This window comes from Pelodiscus sinensis, chromosome 20, assembly GCF_052426305.1.
Source record: "Pelodiscus sinensis isolate ZL-2025 chromosome 20, ASM5242630v1, whole genome shotgun sequence".
Taxonomy (NCBI): Eukaryota; Metazoa; Chordata; order Testudines; family Trionychidae; genus Pelodiscus; species Pelodiscus sinensis.
The window spans coordinates 23,595,182-23,615,115 of NC_143071.1; the positions used below are offsets into that span (position 1 = coordinate 23,595,182).

At 50.4% G+C, this 19,934-nt stretch overlaps 1 protein-coding gene across 5 annotated transcripts in view; it reads right to left on the bottom strand.

The window, feature by feature from the left end:
• Nucleotides 1-19,934, bottom strand: part of SEPTIN9 (septin 9) — a 266,724-nt gene that overhangs the window by 27,262 nt on the left and 219,528 nt on the right. For 4 of the 5 annotated variants that reach the window (XM_006122951.4, XM_006122953.4, XM_006122952.5 and 1 more), the window contains one exon: nucleotides 6,176-6,367. In XM_006122951.4, the coding sequence (XP_006123013.1) occupies nucleotides 6,176-6,367 (192 nt within the window). Of the gene's footprint in view, nucleotides 1-6,175; nucleotides 6,368-17,386; nucleotides 17,408-19,934 lie in introns of those variants that run through there. The other variant, XM_006122954.5, reaches the window with a different exon arrangement.

Sequence of the window (19,934 nt, forward strand, 5' to 3'; positions counted from 1 at the left end):
CGTGACACGCATGGGCGGGGGCTGGTCCCAGGACACTAGTTAACCGTTACCTGGTAAGCATCACTTGGTACGGGTGATGTTTACTGGGTAATGGGTTAACCTGTTACCCGTTCACATCCCTCACATGGAGCAAGATCTTGCTTGGCTGAAGATGCGCTAGACAGAAAACATGGCCCATTTGGACACAATCAGGCGAACTCACTGGGAAGCATGTGACTAGCTAGTTTGTCAGTAAGCTAAAGAGCAGCAGCTCTCATGACCCAACCCACCAGGGTAGAGATACACAGAACACCGAAGGGCTAATGCTACAGGAGCCATTTACAACCTTAGCTAACTCAGAGAGGGCACACAGTCACATGAGTTATTTGCTGCCTATGAGGGTGCAAAGACCATTTCTCTGCTATAGAAGATGGGAAACAGACCAGAGCACCCTCTGCCATGACCCCTTCAATAAAGGGGCTTCTCTCACACATGAGCTGCATTATTTGCAAGGCTCCCTCCACCTTTATCTCAGCACATACAGTTTAGAGAGTCCTTTTTAGTATCTTATGTTTTTGATCATCCATCATGATAGACAGCTTCCCCCAAGCTCTTCAGTAAATCCTGCCAGGGACAGATACTAATGATCCAGACCAGGGCTAAAACACAAACTGGTGGTTTATGGCTGGGAACACAAAGGGGAATAAATTAGATCTGAGGATTGATTGGCTTTTTCAGCTAAACTGATGAAGTATCAGCTCTGGCCCCAGAAATCAGCCACATTTAACAGGACCAGAGGTCAAAGGTTCTCCTAAGGACCAGATTTAGGCAGCATGTGGTAAATCTATCTCTGCTGTTTAGATCAGTGTTCCAGGAGAAATAGCACAATGTTAGAGCTAGAAAACCCCCAGGAAAAATGCTGTTAGTCCCACCTCAGCTAAGGAGCAGGGCCGCTAGCTTGTAACTGCAAGCCTGGGAAGCTTGCAGAGTACGCTGTCAGAGCTCCCAGCCTCTGATCCACACTCACCCTGCACTTCCACACCTACCCTGCCAGGACCCAGAAGAAAAATCAACCCTCTCTGTCATTGCCATGCATCCAGGAAGCTCACAAGTCCCAAAAGCTTTGCCACTGGTTTGCTTTCCCATAGTCTCTCCCCACTCACTTTTAGCAGCACCAAGAAGAGGAAGTCTAGTTTTTGTCAGTGGGCAGAGCAGCTACAGGTGCAAAACACAAGGAACAAATGCAGATCAAATGTTCTGTCCTTTGCCAGGAGTTTCATCAAGTAATAGAAGAGTTAACAATGAAAGCTAACTGTAAACAAAATAGGCTCACCTAGACATTCTATTTGTGATCTTGTTAGTTTTTCCCAGATGGTTCTAATTAAGAGGTGATACATCATTGCAACCTGTGCTGGTCTGTTCCTGCATCTGCAACTGTTTAATTAGCTGGAGTGAAAAATGCTAGAGAAGAGCAGCTCTTGGGAGCTGCAAACAAAGAGACTGGAATTCTAAGCTTTTTGGCCATCTCTGGTCAGTACATATGATGCTGATTTTGTTCAGGAAAATAATTATTTTGCAGCTTCTTAAATACCCAAACTGAGTAAGAAGTCATTTTCCCATCATCCTTTTTCTGGTTGTATCCACTGTAGGGGCAGGGATTACAGGGCTAAATTAGTTCTGGCAAATCCAGACCCATGACTTAAACTCCTCTACAAATCTGATGGATTCTCCCACTGTACTGTTGAGGACACTGATAGTGTCCACGGAGGCAATGATCTCTGAGGGTATGTCTACACTAGCCCCCTAGTTCGAACAAGGGAGGCTAATGTAGGCATTAGAAATAGCAAATGAAGCCTGGGATTTAAATATCCTGGGCTTTATTTGCATCTTCCCGTCCGGGCGCTATTTTTAAATCCCCCTAGTCTGAACTAACTGCCCGTGGCTACATGCGGCAGTCAAACGTTAACTCAAACTACGTCCTTAGTTTGAGTTAACTGTTACATCTCATGGAATGACACAGGCTTCCTGTGTAATTCTGGGCAAGTCACTTAACTTCACTGCCTTTCACTTCCCCAACTGTAAAATGAGGATGTAATAGCTCCTTTCTTTGCAAGTGCTCAGATGCTAGAGTGGGGACCATATTATACCCTAGAGCAAGAGCCAGCAACCTTTCTGAAGTGGCGTGCCAAGATTTAACTTTCCTGCCTGGTTGTGCCATTCTCCTGGGGTGTGTGTGGACGGGCTCTCTCCACCGTGCGCCCCATGGACCACGTGGATCAATGCAAACCTTTCCATCAATGCAAACTACCACTTGCTAATGGAAACTTGCTGTTAACTACATAATTACATCCAAGCCATTTTGCAAGTGCTGCAGCTGAGAACGGTTTAATTTAAATTATTAAACAGATTGAGCATTTTAATTTTATCATGTTAGTTTATCACTTCATTTTAAATAAAGTAAAATATTAGGTCCAACACAAAAGATTTCATTTTTTTAAATGTAGTAAAGGGGTGGGGAACCTTTTTTGGTTTTGGGGGTCACTGACCCACAGAAAAATCAGTTGGGGACCACACAAGTGTGAAGCAAAAAAACCTCCTCCCCAAGCCCCCAATCCTCACTAATGTGGTCCCAAACTGAGACTCCTCACTCTTCTGGCACTCCAGCCCCCAAAGGGTGAGGGGAAGGGATGGGTATATTCAGGCTTAGGGCTTCCCGCAGGCAAGATTTAGGTTTAGGGCTTTCCACAGGCCAGATTTAAATTTCTGGGGTTCCAGTGTTAGTGGATTTTGTGAACCCCCTTAGGTTCTAGGATGGGAACAAAAATGAAGGGTTCAATGCGCAGGACAGGGTGCCAGCAGGTAGGATCTGGGCAGGAGATGGGGTGCAGGACTAAGTGAGGAGGGCAGGGTCTGGAAGGGAGTTTGGCAGCAAGAGAGGGGGTGGGGGTACGAGAGGGAGAGAATGCAGAAAAGGTCAGAGGGTGAGAATGCACCAAACAGCCAGCTGGGGAAGAAGGCAAAGAAGTGAGGAGAAAAGGAAAGTGCAGCTTCTGCAAAGTAAAATTGTATCCCCGCTTACATCTTCCCTCTGCTCCAGCCTTGCTCTCCTCAGCCCCATGATTCCTCCAGTTTGATCCCCTGCCTCTCAGTGCATCCCATTCTACCTCCCATCCTGCCCCTGCATCCTCTCCCCCCCCCTACCTCTACCTCCCTGTGCCCCAGCACACTCACTGGTCAGGCAGCTAGGGTTGCCAGACGGTTTAACCAACAATACTGAACACCCCACCCCCCCAAAAAAAAACCACTGGGAAAAAAATTCTGTTGACAAGGGGGAGACCAAAGTTGTTGAGCAAAAAAGTCCCTTCCCTGCCAGCCCAGCCCTTTGCCTGCAGCTCAGGGGCAGGCAGAGCCTGAAGCTGCCCAGGGCTGATTCCAGCCTGGTCAGGGACACTGGGGAAGGGACTCTCCACTCCACCCTACCACCTCCCCCCCAGCCCATGGGGAGCAGCATGGCGCAGCCTGGACCCTGGTGCACTACATGTGCCTGCCACCCAGCCCTGCCCCTACCTGAAGCAGGAGGTTGTCCCCAGGGACGGACATGTGCGCCTCTCCCCCCCCGTCCCCCACTCCCGGGCAGGAAGCCAGAGCTGCAGCTCAAGTCACAGAAGGGGGGGGGGGGGGGGGGCTGAGCTCCTGCCCTGCATGCCAGCAAAAAGCAGCATGCGTGCTGGGGGGTGCTGACCCCTGCCCTACAGAAAGGTCTGGGCAACGCAGTGTGGTAGCGTCTGGCTCTCTCTGGGGGTGCTCAGCTGAGCACTACTGAAGAAAGAAGATGGATAACAGAGGAAAGCGACGGGACCAGCACATGCTGCAGGTTAGGCCAAGTCACTTGAGCAGTCTGCAGTCCCCAGACCTCCCTTCTGAGCTTCGCCAGCCCAGGATACACAGCACTTTGCCCCCTCCATTGTGAGGGGGGAGCAGAGCATTGTCCCTCTCCATCCCCACCAGCAAGAAGCACTGAGCGAGGGGAAAAAACCGCATAGGTCTTGTGCTCCAAGTAGACCTGGTCCTGCATTCTCTCCCCCTTGCACTCTGCCATGGGTCTGGCACCTTTGAGACTGTTTGCCTACAGTTGCCTGACCAATCCTGCTTACAATTGCTGAAGGAGAGTGGTGCACAAGCTGCTTTGTGGTCCTTATTCCTGGGGATACCAAGAGACCATATTTCCCTAACTGGAAATGGGATGCCAGGTGAAGCTGTGGGGGGCTGGCCCAAGCCCTGCCTGGTCACTTCCCACCTGAAGCGCCATCACAGGCATTGTGACATTTTTGGCAAAATGGGGCATTGCCTGAATGTTCCTCTTACACCCCCACCCTGTCCGAAGGAGAGAAATGCCCAGTTTTACCAAAACCGTCATGATGTCCAGTTTCAAAAGGGGACTGTCCTAGTCAAACGGGGCTGTATGGCCACCGTAGTCAAATGGACTCTGACTTTCAGATCCCAGGCTGAGTTTCATGGGGCCAGGCAAAACCCCTGGACTTTGCAGGCGGAGCAGCTTGCACCTGGATACCCTGCAAAGCACGGAGCATCGACGACAGCTCAATGAAAATGCACCGTTCGTGCAAGGAGCACCAATAGCACTAGCCACGCTCCTTTCTTTTACAGAAAGATGCTACTTCAAGTTTGTTCTTCTGTAAAGCCTCCCCCTTAAAAACCAACCCTATGGTCAGATTTCAATCGCTATCTGCTGAGACAGACTGTTTCAATCTGAAGCAATTTCCAGCAGAGCCAAACTGTAAACCTCTTAAATTAGAGGCTTCTAAAATGCAAACTTTGACAATCGTAGAAGTAAAACTACATCTAGAGCAACAGTAAGGAAACCCGCGTGGCTCTCAAGTCAGGCAAGTGGGGGTGTTGGTTGCGGTGGGTCGAGTGACAGACAACTCCAGGTTCCTTGTCCTTTATCCTCCACAGCCTCACAAGAGCTCAAGAACATCGCTGGCTCATTGAAGGGGTGTTTTGGTACCACACTCACCATTCACAGGCCCAGGGCAGAAAGCAAAGGTCCTCCCCCTCCCCACATGGCACACGCACAAGGGGTGCTATAATCCTCCTGGGCTTTGTGCATCAGGATCCCAGGGGAAGCTCTTAAATGCTGCAGGCCAACAGTCTAGCCAGAGGAACCTCAAAAAGAGGCCAGTCCCCTTGGAGTCCTTTAATTACATCAGCAACCCTTTGGCATTATTTCCTTCCCAGCTAACAGCTGCTGCACCCTGCTGCACCCCCAGTCTGGCTCTGACAGCCGAGGGGGTTGTGCCTCACCTCGGCAGCGATGCAAAGGGGAAGGCCCTCCTCTTCACCATAACTAGAGTTCTGCTGCATGGGAACAGAGGCCCGGGGCCATGTTGTGCCACACTGCACAGGCCCCCTTACACCACAGCAACTACCCTGAGAGTGGTGTCCGTTTCCAACCCCTCCTTCCCGCACACCCCTCTCCGCCTCTCCTTTCACACAGCCCAAGGATAAGCTGCACTCGTCCCCACCCCCAGGCCTTTCAGGCAAGCAGCCCAACACAGCAGCATAATCTCACACACAGCACCAGGCAGCTAACCTGGTGAAATTCTCTGTGCAATGTGGGCAGAATGACTGCTTTCTTCTTGTTTGGAGTTCAGTAAAACCTAAGAGCCCCAATCGAAAACCGGGCCCCATTATGCTAGCAGCTGAACATACTCAAGGAAGGGGTTGAAATCATCCAGTCACTCATGGCCTCTCACTTATATCATCAAACCACTCACTGGGCACATAACAGGAATGGAGAAGGAAAACCCTCCTTGGTCCCTGGCACAAGTAGGGTCGTCCACCTGGTAGCAATGAAGTCTGGCTGTGGAGACACCCCACTAGATTTAAGGGGGCACAAACCCTTCAATGCTAAAAGATGTGCTTGGTAACACAGAGGACAGACCTTCCCAGCCGACTGCGCTTTAAAAACTGACAGCAAGACAGGCCCCTTAAAGTGGAAGTTTAAAGTTTGCCAACTACTAACGCTAGAATCCCAGCATTAAATCTTAGAAGCTGCTCCTGCAGAAGCTACAGGGAGAATAATCCTGCCAAGGAGCTATAAAATAAACAGCTTGTCCTCCACCAAACACAGCACAGCCAACATCTCCTGGGAGACTTGCGTCAGACGGGAACTCACCAACCACCATGATGTTGAACTCAAACCCTTGCTTCATGGCTTTCCTTCTCATCTGCTCGAGGATGGCGTCGATCCCCACATAGCCGAAGTCGAGGGCTGGCTTTTCGGGCCGTGCTGGGGCCGCCTGCTTGAGGCCAGTGTCTCGGGGGGCCTCCATCATGCTGGGTGTGTAACAGGGGTCTGCCTCTGGCCCTGTGAAGTGAATGCAGAGCAGTGGGAAGTCAATGCTAAGTGCAGAGCAATGGGAGGGAATGGCAGCAAACACCCTCCTGGCCCCTCTGCTTGGAAGTCAGGCAATGCGCCGTGCACGAACGGCAGACAAGTCTAGCTAATCACTGCAAGTTAAGAGGTCAGATGGGTCACAAACGTGCTTCCTGGGAGTGCAGTTCACTTGGTTTAACATTCCGCTGGCTCTAGGCACATTACAAAGCTTATTTCAAACACTTTACATGGAATATTAGGTTGTCCAACTCGGCCTGCACAAAGACCTCGGCAATACCCACTTCCCCCCCCCACACACGTCACCTTTTACAAGAGTTGCATCATATCCCAGAGATCATCAAATATCTAATGATACAAAATCAGTCACAGCAAGGAGGGAGGCAAATTCCAGAGCCAAGAAACCTTCCTGTAAGTGTCCCAGTCAGAATATTTAGAGAGAAGATCTCAGCACAGACCTGGCTACTACAGGGAAGTTTCCCAACTCATCTGTATCAGTAGTATTATACTGCACTTCCTGTTTGCTTCAGCTGCTTCTAAAGAGGCCGAAGCTAGGCTGAAAAGAGGCCACCCCAAGTTCCCTGTAAGCCTGGACGGAGCGGCCCAGACCCAGAACCCCGCACACCCTGTTGCTGTCAAAATACCCCAGCCTGGAGACACACACCCCACCGCAGCCTGGGCCTAGCCCCCACCTGCCATAGCTGGGGCAGCTCGCACAATCCCAGCCAGACACACACATGCCCACTGCCAACCTCTGCACCCTCCCCCCAATACTCCTGCACCCCACCCCACCGCATCCTCTGCCCCAGCCCCACCGCAGAGCCCACACCCCCAGCCAGAGCTTTCCCACTCCTGCATCCCACCCCTCTACCCAGGCTGAGCCCCCTCCCACACTCTGAACCCCTGGCCCCACCCGTTACATTAATTGTTATGTGCAGCAATATGAAGGTGATTTGTTATGTGCACCAACGTGCAGGGGACGTGCAACACATCACCTTCGTATTGGTTCACAAAAAATTTATTCTACTCATGAGTGGGAAAAATTAGTGGGATCACTACTGTAAGTCCTGCACAAGTGCTCACCCAACGTGGGGCAGAGTGGGGGGTGCTGGTTTACACTGCACAGTCGCAGAGATACTTATACTGGTGTCGCTCTGTGGGTAAGTTGCCCTGTGTAGACAACCCCCTTACTCATAGCTCATAAACGGGACAAGATTGCCCGCATGAGAGACAGCTGGGTTTGCGGATTAGCAGGGGGAGAATTAGTAGAGCTCCCTGTACTGTCACTACTCAGAGGGCATTGGAGGCAGGGAGGGAAGTGGAGTGCAGCCACAGGAGCACCCACCTGGAAAAATTAGCAGCCAAGCCCTTTTCTTCCACCGACACTGCTTGACACCATGACTGGCTCCTCTCCTCCTCCCTCCCAGCACAAACAGCTCCAGGAGAGCAGGGGAGGAGCAGGGATGGGGTGCAGTGGTGGGGAGGGGTGAGGAGGATGAAGAGCAGGCATGGTAGGGACTGCAGGGGGAAGGGATGGAACAGGGGGGGAGCAGAGGTGGAGGCAGGGCATGTGGCGGGTGGCTAGAGGAAAAGTCAGTGCTTAGGAGTGAGTATCAAAAGTTTCAATTATGCTGTTTAGAAAGGAAGAACAAGAGTGGCTAGTGACCGGGCCCTCCCATATGTTAACAGAGCTGCAGGTTCACATGACTGATACAGAACAATTGCAACTTTAAGCTATTAAAGGGCAATTCAGACATGCCCAAGAATAAACTTTGATTGTGCCCTTTTAATTTACAGGGTTTTCCTGATCAAGCCACTTCCAAACTGCATCGCCAACCCACACAGTTGCTCTGCGGGCCAACATATATAGCTGAGGTTCTCAAATAACACAGCTCATGAATTCTCCCTTTCCAGAAGAGACCAGGACCTGCAGGGTCTCTCTACACACTCAATTAGAGGCCAAAAAGCCGCCACTCTATAAGACGTTCAACGCCTATCCCTAGCCTGGGACGGGGAGCTGCAGGGAGTCAACACATTGTTTTTTCTATCTTGGGGCAACTGTGCCTTGAAAGTCTCCTAGGCACCGGGGAAATTCCTCCCTTGCTGCTGCTAGGTCTAGCAGGGATGACACCAGGTGCTCTCCTGCCTTGTTTGCCTTGCTCTCTTTATTTTTGGCCTTTTATGATGCATTTAGTGCTGTTCTCCTCCCCCCCATCCCCCAGGTCCAAAAACGTGTGTGCGTGTTAGAGCTCTGCAAATCCACAGCTGCCCACTTGCGGATACAAAATTTTGTATCCATGCAGGGCTTTGTATCAGTCAGCAAGTGGGGGGGTGGGGAGCAGAAGCTGCACCCCCAGCACTGTCTCTGTAGTGCTGCTGCCTCTGTGAGGCGGGGGTCTCAGCAGATGGGCTGTTTTGCGGCAGCCTCCCCTGCTCCCTCCTCCCACCCAGCAGCCTCTGTCTGTGAGGAGCTTGGGCCCTCTGCTGCCACCCCACACTGCTGCCTCTAATACAGAGGCAGCAGCGTGTGGTAGCAAGGGGCTCCCTGCGAGTGGGTCTGGATTACACTGGCTGTTGTCCCCAGAGACTATTCTATAGTCAACTAACCACTGAGAATGCGGTTAGTCAACTGTCCTATTACCCGGTAGCTAACATCCCTAGCATGCACACGTGCACATTTAGCTTCTAAAGACACCTACATCTACTTTCACATCCACTGTCCCCTTTCTGCCAGTGAGCTGCAAGAGATCTCGTATCCTCTTGCAAGCCAGAGACTCTGGACTTGAGGTTGCATGGATCTGGCACTAGGAAGCAGTTGCTTCTCCCAATAGCACACATACATTTCACATACTTAATCTTCCATTACAGAATGCAAATTGACAAATGTGTTTAGACCACTTAGAACTTTTTTTAAAAACACAACACACAATATGTTCAAACTGGCAAGGCCGAGAGTAGAAAAACATCCTACATAACACTTGAAAAAACAAAGCCACTTGGAAAGAATGCGGCCTCTAGGAGAAATACTGGGTTATGTAATGGTTTGACTACTTCAGTCACACAACGGCTACATCTACACTGGCCCCTTCTCCGGAAGAGGCATGCTAATTTCAGACTTTGGAATAGGGAAATCCGCGGGGGATTTAAATATCCCCCGCGGGATTTAAATAAACATGTCCGCCGCTTTTTTTCCGGCTTGGGGAAAAGCCGGAAAAAAGCGTCTAGACTGGCGCGATCCTCCAGAATAAAGCCCTTTTCCGGAGGATCTCTTATTCCTAGCTGAAAGTAGGAATAAGAGATCCTCCTGAAAAGGGCTTTATTCTGGAGGATCGCGCCAGTCTAGACGCTTTTTTCCGGCTTTTCCCCAAGCCGGAAAAAAAGCGGCGGACATGTTTATTTAAATCCCGCGGGGGATATTTAAATCCCCCGCGGATTTCCTATTCCAAAGTCTGAAATTAGCATGCCTCTTCCGGAGAAGGGGCCAGTGTAGACGTAGCCAAACAGTAACACAAAGCAGAGATTAAATAAGGGAAGATCAGTAGGACTGAATCCTAAACCTGTATGGTTCTGGGGTGGTTGGAAGGGATTACTCTTGTACATATGGGAACATATTCGAGATGTAAGTGACTAATCGACTATCCAGCGAGCATATGCTTATCGGATAGTTGAGTAGTCTCTCGACTAGTTGCTTCCTGCCACACCTATCAGACAGAGGCAGCAAGGGGGTGAGAACTGGAGCTAGTGCTGGGGAAAGCCGGCTTAAAAGCCGGTTCTCCCTAGCATGATCTCTATTTCCTGGCACCACATGGGGTATGTCTACACTTGCCCCCTCCCCCCCCCCGATGTGGTGCCAGGAAATAGTCGAGGGATGCTGAGCTGGGATGTTCCAGCCAACTCACATGAGTCCACACTTGACTCTGATGAAATGGTTATGTTTCAGCAGCCCCAAAAGGTAAGATAAAAGTCATACGACGTCAGAGTAAACACAGACAACAGACTGTTGGTGCAAATCACGACGACTTGCTCCCAGCTAGCATATGGCAATGCAGTTAGGTAGCTCATTCCACAACTGCTTGGTCCAAGCTATAGGAAAGTGTGATTGGAAAGACTCTTAAATGTTTTTCCCTTCATCTGCTGCGATCTGAAATCTCAGCGTGGTTAGTGGACGGCGACTGACCTTACAGAGCCAAACAATGACTGACTCTGCATGCACAGCTCTCTAATGCACAGAAGTGATTTTGTAACGAAGATATTGGGAATATTTTTTTCCTCAGTGCTGCAAGTTACCATAGATGTTACTTGTAGCAAGTGTAAGTGAACAATTTTCAAGATGTGTGAATAAATTGACACTATTCCTTTAATAATCAGCAATCAGTTAACAAAATGGCATCATCAATAGGTGCACGTTGGCATAGTTGGTTGTGTCTGGCCAAAGTCTCACCAGCCAATCGGTAGCCAGGATTCTTATGACATCCCAAAGCATGCGTCATATGCCTGCTGCCACTCTTGGAACACAAGGCCAGCCTGCTTTCCTCCAGGCAGATGTTTCCCTAGTGGCTTGGGGAGTGTTCTCGTCAAACTCAAATAAAACAACTTCAGAACTAAATCTGATCAGATGCAGCGGCTGGCTGTGCACACATGCTGCCAGGATTTCCTGTTAGTATTTAAAACTTATCTTCTTGATTATGGTTCAGAGCTGCAAAAACTTTCCACGATACTCATATCAACACCATAAACCAGAAGCTCTGAGGGCTATTAGATGGCATATATTAAACTACATAAAACTTTGGTTCCCTAAGAAATTCATGGCTGTCACTGTGCTGCCCACCTAGAGAACTCATAGCAACAGCTAAGACAGATCTCAGATGCCTCTGCTCCAAAAAAGCTCCTATCCCTTTGCACTAAAGGAAATTTTCAGTCTAGGGCCTTTGACACATAGCCAAGCACTCCCAACTGCATTTCGGAAAGGGTAGGGATGCATAGTATTCTGCTCATTAGAGATGCCTTGTTTCCCCTAGCTGACGGATAATGAGGCTATCCCATGAGTTTGGTGGCAATACCTGTCTGGCAAACTATTATGCTACTTTGTATTAGGGATGTTAAATCATTGTTAATTGGCTAATTTCAATCAATTACTCAATTAGTCCATGGGAGGGGGGGAGAGGCTCGCTCTCACTGCTGCGGCTCTGCAGTTTAAGTGTAGTAAGAGCCCCAGTGGGCTTCTACTACATTTACAGTGCAGAGCCGCAGTGAGGTTAGCTCCCAGGGATAGTGTGAGAACAGTGCCGGCTCTGGGACACTGCAGCTCTGCCCTCTCCCACCCTCCCACCCAATGGAAACAGTGCTGGTGGGGGTGGCTTTTAAGCCAGTTCCCCCCAGCACCGGCTCCTGCCCCCCCTTGCTGCCTCTGACAGTCGACTCCCTTACATCACTACTTTGCATGTGGTTCACTCTTTGCAGAGATACAGGGAGAGGGGATTATCAGAATGCCTGGGCACTAACAAGAGCAAATTAAATCAAGTGCTACCCTACAGCTGTATAGGAGTTGTGGATAACACTTCACACACACACCAGATTCACGCCCAACTCAGCATCTGTGGAGCAACATGAAAAGCTCACCCCAGGCACGCAGATCGCCCCTGCTACCCGGGTAGGCTAAGCTTTGGTCAACCCACTTGTGTTCTAGCCTTCACAGCATCTCCTGGCCGTGATATCTACAAGTTGATTGTACAAGCGCTTCCTTTTGTTTGTTTTAAACCTGCTGCCTATTCATTGCATTGGGTGACCCTGAGTTCCTGTGTTACATGAAAGTAACTAACACTTCCTTACATTTTCATACCATTCAGGATTTTATAGACTTCTGTCAGAACTAGGAATGTTAGAATTTAATCAATTAACCAATGAAGCCTCCTTCCCAGGAACCCGGCAGGTAAGAACAGACGACTCTGCTCCAGGGAAGTCAGGCCAGCAGGGGCTGACAGCCCTGAACCCAGGGAGGCTGCACTGTGGGCTCTGCAGTATAAAGCTATCCCTGCCTCTGACTTAGCACCTGGTTACCCGCTAGTGATTCCTCTTCTACTGCCACCAGACTGAAGGAAAGAAGCTCCAGCCCACAAGCAGAAGGGGAGTTACTACCAAGTGCCACAAATGTCTGTTTCCCTGTACTTGGTGTTGCATGCCAAGGAGTGAGAGGTAAACACACAGTCTTCCCGGTCTGCTGCAGTGGGCTTGTCACCTCACACTGATGGGTTGTACCGTGTTGAACCAACAGAAGCAGTCAGGTGAAAAGCAACAGCTTCTCAGGCCATCAGGCATCTATAAGAGCAGAATGGACAAATGCCACTCATCTCTGAGCTGCTGGGTGCTACAATCCCATGCTGCCAGGCGCTTGGGTGTCCCTTTAAAGCACTTGAGTAGTTAGAGACATACCCAGCAGCACGGAGCATGCACAGGGGCTGGGTCTCCTACCTTTATCTTACAGCTCCATCCTGGGACAACTTTGCTTTCACAGCCCAGGTATTTCCTGAGCAGATGGGTCAGGCGTTCTCAAAGGAGGGAGGTTCCTAACTTACTGTTCCCTGTAAGTTGTGCACTTGTGCTGCCCAGCTGATTTAGCAAAATGCCTAGGTTTTGTGTTTCTCCAGGGGCTGCTCCATACGGGTCACAGAATAGGTTAGTGGCCAAGGGCCAAGAATGGAACAGAGGCTGTGCCTCACCAGGCGCATAGGGAGTCCAGCTTGTGGGTCCGGGTGCAGATGGGAACTGGCCTTCTAAGCTGCACTTCTTGTAGCTCTCCAAGCTGGCCAGGATCCAGCCTGCTGGCACCCGGCAGGCCAGGACGAAGGAGCTCAGGCTGGTGAGGGACTACAGCGGCCCCACGGGGCAGTCAGGTGGGTGTGAGTGCATGGCATGCATGGGAGGCACAAGCCAGGGATGGAGCAGTGCACAGAGCAGCGGGGACATGGCCATGGCAGCAGTGGGCCCTTTGCGGGAAGCGGCAGCAGGGTCTGCCTTTGCGCCCTGCGCTGCTCTCAAGCTCCCTGCCCCAGGCATGGCTTCCTACTGCTCCATTGGCCGGATTCTGGCCAATGGAGCAGCGGGAAAAGCCTCCAGGCTGCGGGTCTGTGTGCTGCTGTTCCCCTAGCCAAGGGAGGGGGTGTGCGCGCACAGAACCATTTGTGGCTCCAGCTTCTTATCCAATTGCGCAGTGAAGCTCAGGGCTTTCTCCACCCCCGTCCCAGGAAGCTGGCTCCAATCTTGTAAGCGGCGCAAGACTGGATCACCAGCACAGCACCCATTACGGGGAGGCAGAGGGGGGGGGGTGGGCTGGGCTCAAGCTGTGAGCCATATTTGGCTCCTACGTGAGCCATATATGGCATGAGTCCCTTGTGACTCAGGAGGGTTGTCTGTCCTCTGTCTCTGGGATAAAAGGCAGGATCTACCAGATGGGCATGTGGCAAAGAGAAGTCCAGACCTGGCATGAGAGACTGAGCAAAAGAGGAGGGAAAAAAGCTTGAAGGGAAAGACTGAAAACAAGCCAAAAACCACACAAATGAGGAAAGAAAATCACCTTACCATAGCAGCAAAAGGATGGGGAGTAAAGATGTTAAGGGCTAGTTGAGTATTTGATAAGCAAATGCTTATCAGATAGAGGCAGCAGAGGTGGGGGTGGGAGGATACAGCCACTCCCCGAGTTGCAAATGGTCGAGTTACGACTGTTCGCACTTACGACCAAAGCTCCCAAGGAGCGGTCATAAAGGCGGTCCCCGAGTTATGAACACGACCCGCGCTTACGAACAGCACGGTCGCGTGTAACTCAATGGGGTCCGAGTTATGAACGGATTGAGTTACGGCCAAGTGTTTGGTTCGTAACTCGTTCATAACTCAGGGACAGGCTGTACTTCAAAGTGGCAGGATCAGCTGTGCAGCGTTGCCCCTTTGAAATGCCAAGGCAACGTTTAGCAATGCCGCATGGAGCCCAGGGAAGCTGACCCCGAGCTCCATGCGGGCGCTTCCGCTTTGAAATGCACAAGAGCCCCCCGCTGGGTACTCTTGTACATTTCAAAGCAGGCACCCACCCTCCCACCCCCTATATAGCCTGGAGTCAGAGGGACTTCCCGCTAGTCCTGGGCTACAGGCAGAGTTCGCATGTACATTTCAAAGGAGGAATGCAGAAGTGCCCATTGACTAGTCGATGGAAATTCCATCGGCTACTCAACTAGTAAATTAACCGACATTTAACATCCTTAATGGGGAGTAGCCACTAGCTCTCAAGAGGAAGCTGGGATCCAACCAGAACCACTATCTAGTCCCTTCAACCCACTTACAAAAAATGCCAGGCCTAGAGGTAGCAAGGACTCTGGGTAACCCTGGGCCACCAAATTTTGGAAAGTGAACTTACCTGCAAGAAACTAAAGCCCATCCCAGGTTCCCTACAGTGCCGCTGTGTTAAAGACTGGCACATCTTAATGTGACATGCCCCCCTTCCCACACGCAGGGAAACGCTGATGTCGTTCATAATGACCCTTCGTATTTCTTCGATGCTTCGACATGCAGAGAAATAGCTACGTGTTCATAATCTCTTCTTTTAAAGGCCAGAAGGGGACATCTGACCTACTGCTGAACATCAGCTAGAGAGCCTCCCTGCTAGGACCCCTGCTCCATTTCTGTTTGGAAACAGTCAGCACTGGCATCCTGCACTGGAATGAATGGGAAAACGGCTGACAGTTCAGGTGGGGGTCTCTGCCTCAGTTACACTTGCTTCACATGCTGAATGTTTTCTTTAGTCCCCAGCTGGCGGTGTGAAATAATTAGAGCTGAGATTCTAGAGAACAATTGAGCAGCTTGTCTGTGCTTCTCCAGCCAGTTGGCAGCACTTTGGGAAACACTAATCTCAGGCTCCTGGAGCAGGAAGGGGAGCAAGCAACCTACGTCTGCACTTGCAACTGAACCAGCAAGATTCATCATTCATAAGTCCGCTCCAAGCAACCAACGTTTTGCTGTGGCAGGTGCCCGTGTGGATGGCAGGCGGTCAGCAGGAGCGCTAGCACAGTCAGCAACAGTGTCAACAAGCTGCGTGAGACCGCCCTACTTTTAGCAAGATGACCCTGTCGCTAAAAGCTGTGCAGAGTACCCAAAGCCTCAGGTACCACCTTGCAATGAGACACGTACGTCTTGCCCATCTACCCTCCTGCTATCTACCCTCTCTTTGCTGGACTCAACATCTTTCTAAACCACACAACGCTTCCTGTCACGTGGCCCCATTTCTCTAACCACAGCTCAAGCTGCAGGCAAAGGTGCAGGAAGTCAGTATTTCTAGAGACATTTGAAAACAAGCGGTATTCTCATTTATTCCCCTCCCCCACTTGCAAAAGGGGTTTCCAAGATACAAAACTAAATTGTAGCACATGGCTGAGCTTCCCCAAACATCCTTGGATTGATTTCCTGGAACGTACAAGCCTTCAGCACCCTGAACATGAGTCCGGGAACCAGGTAGAGCCTGCGATTAAGGTCTACTTGTAATAACTTCGTTCTGGGCACAAGGCATGGCCACACCCTAAAGTCCTCTCTGGTGGGCTGGGATCAATGAACTCCCAGCAAGGGCTAGGAGACAGGAAAGAAACATCTTTTCCCAGACACCCTTTACCCAGAAAGGCTGATAGCTACTTTACTCCCCACTGAGAAAGAGGAGTGGAATGGTTGGGGGATGACTTTTGAATGACATCAAGCTTTTCACCCTCCCAGGGGCAGAAGGGAGTCCCTTTGCACGTACTCCTGTCCCAAGTATAAGTCAGCTGAGGAGGGACAAAGAAAGGACACAACCCACAGAGCAAGGCAGGCACCAGAAATCTCAGGTTCTGGCCTGCGTGTGGCTTTAACTGCTGAATTTTAATCCCATTTTTCCCCTTTGCAAATGAAGAAATTGCCTAGACCCTAATTAACTGAGCTGAACAGCGAGTAAAGCTGGTTGTTAAATCCGAGTGCAGTTGGAAGGGACTCCCCTTCGCTCTCCACCAACCTTCAGGCACTGTTACCTTCGAGTGGGAGCCGTAGCAGCAGGCTGCACAGCCCAGCCCAGCTCTCTGAGGGCCCTGAGCAGTCCCAATGGCTTCTAAGGCCACTCAGAAGTTAAACGAGCCGCAGGCATCAGTGTTGGCAGATGCTCTAGGGCAGCCAATGCGCCAGTGGGGGGTGATTCAATCCTCAGGCTGTACTAAGGTGAGTTTTCTCCAGGGAGCCTCCCTGAGGATCAGAAGTCAAAGCAGCAGGATGTGGGAGAAGGGCAAGACAGTCAGACCTAGAACAGCAGTGCTGCTGCGGCCAGGGCTCCAGCCCTGGAGTGGCTATGGAACACCCTCTGGCCCCCCACGTTACCAGCTGGGATCCCTGACCTCTCCCTAGCGGTTGCTTCCCCTGCATTCCAACAGCAGCCCCTGGGCTAGCTGGCACCCAGGCTTTCCCCGTCCTGCTAGGAATACAGCCACCCATTCATTCCAGCCCACAATGCTGGGCATGTAAGCAGGGCTCCATCTGAGAAGCGGGAAGAAACAAGAGCGCCTCTTGTTCAGCTAATTAATTGTAAGTACAAGGCAAGGACAACCAGGAGGGAGAGGTCCCTGTGGTAAGTGTTTACCAGTTGAACCTGGCATGTGATGAGGGGGTTTGTTTCCTACCTTGCAGCTGGAGCCGTTCAATACACTTTAGTGGCAGCCCCCCTGGTACAAGGCCCTTAAAACAAGAGAGGCGCTACTCTCGGACTCCACCTGCCTGGGCCCCCGACACCAGAGGACTCCCAAGGGTTTTCAGACACCTTGTTTCCAAGCTACTCCACAATGTTTAAGACACTGTTAAAATACCTCCCTGTGCTGCAGGCAGAGAAACCTGCTGTGAAGGCAGCCACTGCTCCGCTAACAGACACCTCTTCTCGCCTGCCTTCACCACTGCATACAATGCACACAGAAACCTCAACAAAGCCAGGAACCAGCAACTTACCCCGGGGCTGCTTTTATTGCTGGGGCTGCTTCTTCTCCTCCAGTCAGCTTGCAATGATTTCCTCCTCCCCCTAATCAACTGACTTCTTCCACTTGCCTGGCTCCCTGCTGATGCTGACGCTCCCCCTTGATTAGCTGCAGTCAGCCTGAAAACGCATCTTCTTAAAGGGGACTCACTTCCCAGCACTGATTTTCCCTTCCTCCCGGTCCCTGACACCATCCCCACTGTCAACAGAATTCCACCGTCCCCCCCCAGCTGCTTCTGAAAAACAATCTTGCCCATCTGCCCTCCTAGAGTGGCCTGCAACGAGCTGGACCACCCCATTCACTCCCTACCCATCACCCTGCCCGCTCGGAGTGAAAAGCACCTAGCCTGTGCCAGAGAGGCTGCTGCATTGCAGGGCAATTTCAATTGTGCTATTTGCAATAAGTTTGCCCCTGGAGAGTTAAGACATGTGAAGAGTAAAGGTTGGTCTAGACCACCAAGTTTTGTTGAGGAAACTAATGTTAACCCTTAGAAAACAACAAAGTCATCAATATGTGTTCACATCTCCTCCTCTCCCCCGTCAACAGACTCACATTGGGAAAAAAGCACTATGAGTATGTATTCTCCAGTGCCTAGTGACACTATCTGTCACTACGTGATGTTGGACCACAGAACACAGTGCAGGGCATCCTGGGACCATGCAAAATGTCCCATCACGCACCACTTTGCTCAGGAGCTTCTGACTTCCTTTCACACTTTTTTCCCAATTGCCATTCTTTGCTGTGTACTCTGGCATCTGCACATATGGGACTGGACCAACTCCTGTCTCCAGAACTTGATCAGATCCAACATCTTCATGATGGTCCTAGTGAGGGACCATTTGGTGTGATTGCCAGGCATGGATACCTGGGAAGATGCCATGAGACCACTGCATGCTGAGTCAGACTAGGAGAGAGGTCCCGATGCTCAGAAGCGTAGGGCACAATTGTGAGGTCAGCTCTGTGTGGTGCCCCATATCCATTGCCAGACTGTCACTATCCTCTCCAATGAATTCCACAGAAAAGCCAAGCAGAAGGAAATGAGATTACATTTTGCAGGGCTTTTGAGACTGCAGGGCAGCAGAGTTCAAACTGCGTCCCCGGATCAGGAACAAACAAAACCCCTGGAGGTGTCTACACTACATGTTTGTTGACAATCTAGGGAGGAGAAAGGACAAAAGTCCCTAGTGGACCTGGAAGGCAAATGCCATTTTTCCTGACAAAAGTCGTGTTGTGCATATTCACAGTTTTGTTACCAAAAGGCACTTTTCCTGGACAAAACTTGCCAGAGTAAACAAAGCCTAAGGGTGTATGTCTGCTGCAATTAAATACTCCTAGCTGACCAGGTCAGTGGACTTGGACTTAAGGGGCTGTAAAACTGCAATGGAGATGTCCAGGCATGGGCTGGTGGCTGGGCTCTGGGACTTTCTCTTCTTGTAGGATTCAGGCTCCATGCCAAGCCCAGATGTCTCCATTGCAAGTTTCACAGTCCCGCAGGCCACTCAGTGTTTAGCTGCAGTGTAGACACACCCCAAAAGGCTCATACATTTGCATACATTGTTCTGACATGTCCTCCAAGGTGTTTCTTTGGCTGGCTGTGTAGCAAAAGTGTATATTTTAGAATTGCTTATAAGACTATGATGTGATGTAGAATGACTTGTTTGTAAGTTCGGACTGCTTCTGTTTCTCTCTCTCATGATTAGATAATGTTTACTGTAAGGCCTTGCTCCCTGCTAGCATTACAAATTAAGATGTGTCTTCTAGTAACTATCGATCTTGTCTAAAACTCCGTACAACTGTGTGCTGTGAGTGGAGGGTGTGTGTGAGTGAAAACCGTCACAGATGCCCAGGTGACCAAGAAGTGAAAACTTTGAAGATAAGGAAGAAATATCCATTGTGTTTGAGGCTGAATTGAATTAGCAGCATTGAGGAGACAGGCAGAGACCCCCAAGAGTGAGAGAGAACGCTGGGAAGCCTGACAATCACCATCATAGGATAACTGGAGAACACCGATTAATACCACCTAAGGGTGGATGACAGCAGCATGACACTGCAATATCCATAGATCCAAATGGGAACTTACATGCATAAGAAGGGAAGCTCTTGTCATGAGACTCTGGGTTCAGTCCTTCAAGCCAAGCCTCAGGGGAGTCTCAGAGGAACCCTGACTCAGTTAGCCTGGCCTGGCACAAAGACTGACTTGACCCACCATGGACTGGTAACTATGCTCCATCTGCAGGACCTGTGTGTGTGGGAGGGTTGTCTTTATAAAGCAGATGCTAACTGCTTCTTTACTGTATTCTCAATAAACACAGCGTATTCCCCTGAAAAAGATCCTGTGTGCTTCTTATAAGCATAATAGCTGGGCCTGGGCCTGCTTGTGAGACAGTATCAGTACTAGGCATACTGTATGTGCCCTCAATGGTGGGACTTCCCTTGAAGGGTGCTTGCCAGCTTAGAGACTGCACCAGATGGCTGCGGAGATTGGCAGTTCTTAGCAGGGATTTTCACTGAGAAACAGGAAA